The sequence below is a fragment of the Dipodomys ordii genome, unplaced genomic scaffold, assembly GCF_000151885.1.
Source record: "Dipodomys ordii isolate 6190 unplaced genomic scaffold, Dord_2.0 Scaffold4, whole genome shotgun sequence".
Lineage (NCBI taxonomy): Eukaryota > Metazoa > Chordata > Mammalia > Rodentia > Heteromyidae > Dipodomys > Dipodomys ordii.
Window position 1 is genome coordinate 17,741,573 of NW_012267220.1, and position 9,181 is coordinate 17,750,753.

At 40.9% G+C, this 9,181-nt stretch overlaps 1 protein-coding gene and 1 long non-coding RNA gene across 2 annotated transcripts; both read left to right on the top strand.

The window, feature by feature from the left end:
* Positions 1-1,650: 1,650 nt before the first annotated feature.
* Positions 1,651-6,596, top strand: LOC105992287. The gene is made up of 3 exons (XR_001175394.1): positions 1,651-1,758; positions 4,138-4,207; positions 6,530-6,596. It is a non-coding gene; the product is annotated as an uncharacterized LOC105992287 (long non-coding RNA).
* A 5-nt stretch (positions 6,597-6,601) lies between these two features.
* Positions 6,602-7,615, top strand: Zfp42 (ZFP42 zinc finger protein). The gene has a single exon (XM_013025112.1). The coding sequence runs from the start codon at positions 6,608-6,610 to the stop codon at positions 7,493-7,495; it is 888 nt and encodes a 295-aa protein (XP_012880566.1). The 5' UTR covers positions 6,602-6,607; the 3' UTR covers positions 7,496-7,615.
* Positions 7,616-9,181: the final 1,566 nt, after the last annotated feature.

Sequence of the window (9,181 nt, forward strand, 5' to 3'; positions counted from 1 at the left end):
TTTGTTCTCCTACATTGAGGAGTGTCGTTAAAACCCCTTTGAACAAATAGAGAAATAATATTTCTTTATAAAAGGAATTAATCTAGTGTGTGTTCTCTGATGAAATGCTTAACCCAATGGTATCAAAGGGTTGTAATTCTAAAAAAGCAGGTTAAAGAAAGTGTGTGTGTGTGTGTGTGTGTGTGTGTGTGTGTGTGTGTGTGTGTGTAGGATCTGCTAGCTCCTTGAAGCTGTATTTCTTATAGAAACTCAGACCTTAGATGCATAAGACACTATGTTGAAAAATGAACTTTACAATCTAGGCAGGGGAGGGGGAAGTGTAGTTTTGGAGGTAGGAGGGAACAGAGGAGGTAACAATGCTTGATAGGAAATGTACTCATTACCTTGCTCATGTAACTGTAACCCCCTCTGTACAGTATTTGTACAATAAAAAGTATATATAAAAATAGAGACTCAAACTTTAATATTTCCTTCACAAAAATAGGGGAAGAGGTACTGATGCAAAACTGATCTGAGAACATGTATGTGATATTTATAATTTTATTTTTATTAACGCATATTAATTTACAAAAAGGTTTGTTGTAATGTTTCCATACAGGATATAATGTACTTTGATTAAAATTTATTCCCTTTATTGCTCTCCCACCCTTTCAAATCAAGTTTCACTTTGCTATTTTTTGGAAATGTATATTTCGATCATATTCTTACACACACACCTTCACTCTCTCCTATGAGTCCCACCCTAATCTCTCCCCTTCCTCTTTTCTCTCCCCCTCTATTCCCCCCTCCCTCTTTCCCTTCCTCCTTCTCCCTCCCTCAGGGTATCTCTCCATCCTCCCTCCCTTTCCTGGCCTTCCTCCTTTCCTTCCTGCCCCCCCCCCCCAACTCCTTTCAGAGAGCATGCTTTGTTTTCCCTTTCAGATAGCATGCTCTGTTTTCCCTTTCAGCCTGGTTCATCTCCTTTACCCTGCTCACACATCAGAACAAGGACCAGGAGAGAAAAACTTTCTTAATATCTCTAACTTTAGAAATTCACCTGCGAATAGCATGTTCTAAAGTAGGGAGCTAAGGAAGCTGTATCTGGAGAAGATGTGGGAATCAAACAAAAATTAATTTTTTAACTGGAAGTTACCTTTTCTAATCTTACAATAGAAATTCATTCACAAACAACAAGCAAACAAGTATGTATATATATGTCATACATATATATGTCATATATATATATATATATATATATATGACAAAGAGCAGTCAGAGAAGTTTACTACTTAGAAGTTCGGTAAAATGTGCAGGGAAGGCAGCCATTGTGTGTTTCTATTCTCAGCGAGTAAAAACCAGCACCTAAGAGCTTAAATTTTCTTGCACCTATGTTCATGAACATCTATGGGGTGCATGCTGCATAGTTCCAGGTCTCTGGGACTCTGGGACTTTGCCCTGTGCAGAGGCCTACAGACTTAAGCCAGGAAGGAACCACAGCTGTCCTGCGGAGACGAGCACGTGTGATAATCCATCCACCTTCCCGGGGCCGCCTTACCTGCAAGCCCCGCCCACAGCCACCTGGGGACCTCACCCCACCTACCGCGGGCGGCGTTAATTGGTAGGTGTGGCCCAGTTTGAATGCATCCAGCCGGAGGAGGCGGGGGCTGGGAGCCGAGCACGCGGCCAGGCCGAGTCCTCCAGCTGTTGGGGTGCGAGTTCTATTTCTCCTTTGTCTTACCTCTGCGGGAACTGGGCGAGGAGGAGTCAGAGTTCGTCTGGGTAAGTCAGTGATTTCAGGAAACTTTGTTTTTTCTGATGTGGCAAACTGGATGTATTTTATAACTGAAGATCTAGGAGTAAAAAAAAGGTTTGAAAATCAGAATTGAGAGAGAGAGAGAAAAAAAAGTTCTATCATTCGGGAAGCGAGTGGGGAAAAGTGGCCTTTGGGCCACTAAATCTCGAACTTTTTGGACTGCATGGATCGCCAGCTGCTTTGGGTTACTGACCTCGAAGTCTTAAAAGAGAGAAAAGGCAAAGTGAACCCACTGGCTAGAGAGTGGAAATTTTAAAACGTACTTTTCTAAGTTCAACTATGTTTCTAAATATCTTATTGGATTGCAGAATGTAGCAACTTTACAATTAATTTTACATTATTTTTCATTGTGAAGACAGTAGACCTATCTTCTTTCTCTCTCTTTTTTTTTGCTTGTTCACTTACATCTGTAATTATGAAAGAAAAGAAAGGGAGGGAATCCTAATTCATTTGCTTCCCTTACCTCTCTCCCGACACCTTTACTTATCCAGCAAGTTGGAAAAGTTCTTTTCTACAACTTTCCTGCCTTCCTGGCTGGCAGTCTTCACTGCTTGCCCAAAGGACCAGCATTCCTTTCCTGGATGATGAAATTACCTGATAAGTTTGTTTTCTGCGTTCACTCCTCTCTCCTTTGCTGCGCTATTTCGGCCTAACCTGGCCTGGGGCCTGCTGTGACTTTTCACACGCACCCAATGGTTTCTTAGACTGGTTAAATGCGATGGAAATGGCTTCCCTGCAGAGTCTGCACCCCGGTCCTCTCCCGACCACCACGTTCCGTGGTAAATATGGCCTCCTCTCCCCTGCACCACGCCCAGCTCTGCACTTCTTACCTTGTGAATTAAATATTGGTCTCTCATCTAACCCCGAGGGATGGCTTTTAACCTCGGTATTCAGGCCCCGGTTTTTTGGTTATTGTTTTTGATTTTTGGTTTATTTTTTATTAGTTCTTTTCAGGAGATTCCTTTCAAAGATGGCGCCCCCAGTACTTCCTCCATCACACTAAGACTTTAAAAAAAAAAGACACTTTCTTCAATCTGAAACTATTTTATTTACCATTTTCTTCTTTTCTGTCTAACCTGTACAATAAAAGCACATTTCTGTGAGAACTTTGGGTTTTATCTTTTCCGCTGCCCTGTGGTCAGCACCTAGAACAATCTTGGGTACTAAATATTTGTCTAAATAATTGAATGGCAATAATTGAATAAGTTAACAACGTGCATCTCACGAGGTGTAATTTTATCCAATTTTTTATGCTGGGACTGGAACTTGAACTCATGGCTTGGGCACAGTTCCTAAGCCATTTTGCTGAAAGCTTCCATTTGAGCCACAGCTCCTCTTCTGGCTCTGTGTGTGTGTGTGTGTCCGCGTGTGTGTGTGTGTGTCCGCGTGTGTGTGTGTGTGTGTCCGTGTGTGTGTGTGTGTGTCCGCGTGTGTGTGTCCGCGCGCTTGCATGTTCCGGCAGCACAAGGTCTTAGAGATAAGAGTCACATGGATTTTTCTGCCTTGGCTGACTTCAAACCGTGATTCTCAGAACTAAGCCTCTTGAGGAGCTAGGAATACAGGCATGAGTCTCTAGCATCTGGCCTTTTACCCTAGTTTAAGAAATATAAAATTAGGTATCAACTTGGGTGGGGGCGGTTAGGGAGGAGGTGGGGAGGGATGGGATGGTAGGGGAAAAACAAAGGCAGGGTAACAATGCTTGGTAGGAAATGGGCTCATTAGCTTGCTCGTGTAACTATAACCCCTCTGTACAGTATCTTTACAATAATATATATAAAGAAATATAAAATTAGGGAAGCAGTGGTAAGGCTCAATTGGTAGAGTATAAGGTGAGTGAACTCAAGGCCCTGAGTTCAAACACTAGGACTACATTAAGTAAATTAAATAAGTAAATTAAATAGACAATTAGGCTAATTTTATACCATTAAGAATTTACTTAATATTTAGGTTTTTTGTCTTCATCCCATCCCATTTTTTATGTTGTATCTAGTAATGAAAGATGTTTGTTATATAAACAGTTTTTTTGGGGGGTGGGTCTGGTCGTGGGGCCTGAACTCTGGGCCTGGGTGCTGCCCCTCAGCTCTTCAGCTCAAGGCTAGCGCTCTACCACTTGAGCCACAGCGCCACTTCTGGCTTTCTTTTTGCTTATGTGGTGCTGAGGAATCGAACCCAGGGCCTCAGGCATGCAAGGCAAGCGCTCTACCACTGAGCCATCTTCCCAGCCCTACAGCCAACTTTTTGAAACTAATGCTAATGTTCTGAATATTCCTAGTAAATTTATTTTGTAGAATAACTAAACCAGACATTATAATAACTAATACATATTTACCACTTCATTTCATTAGACAAATAAGGGCTGGAACACGTGGTGGAAAATAGAAGAACTGTTGGCTTTCACAGAGCTCACAGTCTAAGGTAAGTCAACAAGTCTATCTCTGATCTGTGTAAGCTAGAGAATGAGGGAATGGTTGTTAGCTTCATGGCCTGGGCACTGTTGCTGAGCCTTTTGACTGGAAGCTAGAAGTCTTCCAATTCAGCCACAGCTCCCTTTCTGGCTTGTGTGTATGTGTGAGTGCCCAGGGTAATCTGACTTTGACATTTTACATTATTTTTCTAAAATTCTAAATGCTAGGATCCTAGCAATCAAGGAAAATCTGGTGGAAGTGATCTTTAAGTAGAGATCTGACCTATGGAGAGGCAAGCTGTGTGTGTGTGTGTGTGTGTGTGTGTGTGTGCGCGCGCGCGCGCGCGCGTGCGCATATGCACGTGCATGCATACACATGCATATGCATGCTTAAGCAAGAAGCAAGAGTCAAATCAAATTGTAGTTTTTTAACGAGCTAATTTTGTTTGAGCCTACTGATTATAGTCTAAGGTACTAGGATTTTATTTTATTGTGTCACAATGGTATAAACAATAGCACTGTGTTTTGTTTTGTTTCTTGGTGGTAGTGTTGAATATCAAACCTAGGCATCATGTATGATAGCCAAATGTTCTGCCATTGATATGTCCCTAACCCTTTCTATATATAACATTTTTGGGAAGAAGTTTTAAACTCTTTCCTTAGTAGTTAAAATATTTCTTTTTCTTTTTTTGGGGGGGGGTCCGGTTGTGGGGCCTGAGCTCTGGGCCTGGGCGCTGTCCCTCAGCTCTTCAGCTCAAGGCTAGCGCTCTACCACTTGAGCACAGCACCACTTCCGGCTTTTTTCTTTTTGCTTATGTGGTGCTGAGAAATCGAACCCAGGGCCTCATGCATGCAAGGCAAGCGCTCTACCACTGAGCCACCTTCCCAGCCCAAAATATTTCTTATTATACAAAAGTGGGTGAACAAATGCAACAGTGGTACTCAGTAGACTGTTAAAAATGAACTATACAAGGGGGGAGATGGGAAGGGGAAACAAAGGAGGAGGCAACAATGCTTGATAAGAAATGTACTCATTACCTTGCCCATGTAATTGTAATCCCTATTTTCACAATTAAAATAAAATGAACTATACAACTTGTGACCAGAGGTAGGAGGGAAAACTGGGAGACAACAAAGGAAGGGGTGACGTTGTCCAAAATGTAATCCTTACCTCACTTGTGAAATGGCACATCACGTTTACAATAATTTTTAAGTCTTATTTTATCCCATTTTTTCTTTTTTTTTAAATCTTTGCCAAAAGCAAATAGCATAATTGTATTCAGATGCTATTCTTTAATGTGCCCATTTCAAGGTATTTTCAAGCTGCTAGATTCACCCCCACTGCTTTCACATTTGCCCTCGTTTAGAAAGCATTTAGTTTCTCTTCCTCCAGCAATATACCAGAACAATAAATAAAGAGATCTTTTATTACACATGCAATTGTAATATTGAGCAAACGGTTCTGTAAAAGCAGCGATTCTGTATGCATGCTGTAACTGTCTTGCATTTAGAATTTTAAGGAAATAATGTAAAATATCAGAGCCAGATTACCAATGGGCCTTTATTCTGGCTTACAGTAGAAAGAGGTTGAAATGATAAAGGATGTTATGTGCTTTATTTGGGATTCAGAAAATCACCTAGAACAATGGGCCAAGGAAATTATAGCCTATGGGCAAAATCCAACCTCTTCCTGTTTTCAATGTAGCATTCTCAGTCCTTTACTTGTCGTTCACTACTTTCTACCAAAAAAGTGAATTTGAATACTTTCAACAGAGGTGTGTCTGAAGAGCTGCTTTCCTAAGTAACAGGATCCGTCATGTCTTTATAGAATAAACTAAAAAGGTAACAAAGTAGCAGTAGATCACATAAGTGCTAAGCACCTTACATCTATTATTTAATTTGTTTTACATCTATTACTTTAGCTTCACCACAGTTACATATGAAAGCAAGGATGTCTTATTCCCTTTGTCTCCTTCAAGTTTTTTTTTAAATAAGCTGCCATGAACACTCAGTAAAGGTATGTTAAATACTGTTAGAATTACAAAGTTCTACTTCCTGCCAGACCCTCTGCTTACTCATAAGTAACTCTTTGTAAGCTATAGTATTTATTTTACATATTACATATTTATATTACATATGCATGTGGACACCTGGTCCATGGAGCCATACCCTTTTCTAGGTCTGCTTAATGAGATAGCTATCATGCCATGGTGTGGCCCGGAATAGGGCAAGTATCATAGTGAGTGCTCAGTAAAAGCTAAGTGATCAATGAGGTGGTGACAGACGCTCGGTCATGTTCTCTGCCAGAGCTCATAGTCTTTTTCTTTAAACAGGTGTTTGTTGGCAGCACCTTACCTGGATCAGAACTACCCAGAAGTGATTGTTATTAGTCTGCTACAAGTGAGGGCAGGATGAGGCAGCAGATGAACAGAAGAGCAAAGCCAAGTGGCCCAAAAGGCCTGAGTGAAGAAACTCTCCACCAAGCCGAACCAAGGCGGGACGACAGGAGGGAAACTCTCTGTGATGAAGATGACCTGCTATATGAGATTAATCATATTGTTGGAGATGATGATTTTTCAGACTGTTACATAGAATGTGTAATAAGAGGTGAGATTTCTGAATCCATCCCACAAGAGGAGTTCCTTAACTCCTTTGCAATCCTGAAGGAAGAAACAGAAAAAAATCTTTCTGAGCAGATTCTTCAGGGTACTACTAGCTCCCTTCCTAAGCCTTCGTTGTCACCCATGACCAAAGGCACCCAACAAGAGCTTCCTCAACAGATGTTTGAAACGAATTCACCGCCTGGAGATTCTGAGCACACACCAAGCAAGAAGCTCGCTTCTGGAGGACTACCCAGTGGTAACTTGGGTCCTAAACCTGTCACAGAAGGTACTGGAAAGAAGCCTCCGAATAGTAATGCATGTGGTGCTCTGAAGTTAATGATTTGTCCTGAGAGGGGCTGCACAAAAATGGTGAGAAACAGAGCTGCCCTGAAGAAGCATTCGCTAGTTCATAGTCCCCGGCAGTTTGTGTGTTCCGAGTGTGGGCGTGCATTTGCAGAAAAGGCCAAGCTGACGCGGCATTATCTGGTCCACAGTGGAGAGAAGCCATTCCAGTGCACATTTGAAGGATGTGGGAAACGCTTTTCCCTGGACTTCAACTTACGTACACATGTACGCATCCACACTGGCGAGAAACGTTTCGAGTGTCCTTTGGATGGCTGTAACAGAAAGTTTATTCAGTCCAGTAACATGAGAGCTCACATCTTAACTCACACGAAGAAGCCAAAGAAATCATAGAAGGAAGAGAAGATGGAAGATAAACCTCATTAGTAGAAAAGTAATTGGAGAAAAATTTGCATCCTACATTGTTACTTCTAGATGGGGATTTTTAAAAATTATCCTTGAACAAAATAATGGGTTTCCTAACACTTTCATATATATATGTGTATATATATATGAAATATATTTGATCATCTTCACATCCTTATTTTCCTCTTTTGTCTCTTGTCTTTTTTTTTTTTTTTTAATCTCTTCAGCTCAAGGCTAGTGCTCTACCACTTGAGCCACGGTTTTCTGGTGGTTAATTGGAGATAAGAGTCTCCGGAATTTCCTGCCCAGGCTGGCTTTGAACTATATATATTGGTACCAATACTGGTACGTTAGCTATTTTTCTCAAGGCTAGTGCTCTGCCAACTTAAGCCAGAGTCCTACTTCTGGCTTTTTTGATGATTAATTGGAAATGAAAATCTTTTAGACTTTCTTGCCCGGGCTGTATGGCTTCGACCATCAGATCTTAGCTTCTTGTAGCTAGGAATATTGGCATGAGCCACCTGCACTCAGCTGTGATACCATTTTAAGAACACCAATATTTTTCCTTTCAGTAGAAAGGTCAGTGATCAATGTACTTCAAAAACATAATCCCGTGATATGTTAGATTATTGGATATATTCTCACCTACTACATAGGAAAATAACTTTTAGTTTCTAGTTATGTAGCTTTTAGTAATGTAAATCACAGGTGTAATCAATGAATATTTTATAGTATATAGTAAAATGAGTAGTTACATATTCTTTAAAGCTAGATTCATCTTATAATTTTATCATTCTATCAAATTGTAATCATAAAGTTAGATATGAGTGTATTTAGTGATGTGAATTCATATGTCAAAATAAAAATGCATAAAACCCCAGAGGTGTGTAAATGCTTGCTTAAAGAACTCAAAGAGGGGAATGGCTCTGCAGTTCAAGTGGTAGAGCACTAGCCTTGAGCAAAAGAGGCTCAGGGACAGTGCCCAAGCCCTAGGACTAGCAAAAACAAATAAAGATTTGGGGCTGGGAATGTGGCTTAGTGGTAAAATACTTGCCCAGAATGCATGAAAGCCTGGGTTGGATTCCTTAATACCATATAAACAGAAGAGGCTGGAAATGATGCTATAGCTCAAGTGATGGAGTGCTAGCTCTGAGCAAAAAGCATCTCAGGGACAGTGCCCAGGACTGGCAGTAATTTTTTTTTTCTTCAAAAAGAACTCAAAGAAGCTAGGAACATGGGTTAATGGTAGAGTGTGTGCCTAGCATGCCCTGGGTTCCAATTTCTCATTTCCTTATGAATAGAGCAGGCCAGAAGTGTTGTGGCTCAAGTGGTAGGGTGCTAGCTTTGAGCAAGAAAGCTCAGGGATAGTGCTCAGGCCCTGAGTTCAAGTCCCAGTACTGACAAAAAAGAGTAGCACAAATATACACAAAGTGTGCATTTATTCTTAAACATTTAACAAAATATTATAAAGACACTAAAGGTATGAAGAAAAAGTTACCCATATAGATGCTGCTCAGTATATAATTTGTTATAACCATTTGGCAGGCATTTTGTAAGAGTTGTATCAGCTTCCCAAGAGTCACAAACTGGGAAGTTCATTATCTCATAAATCTGAGATGTAGGCTTCTGGCCCAAAAATGGAAGTGTTAGTAGGACTGGATTTGGGAGGGCCAG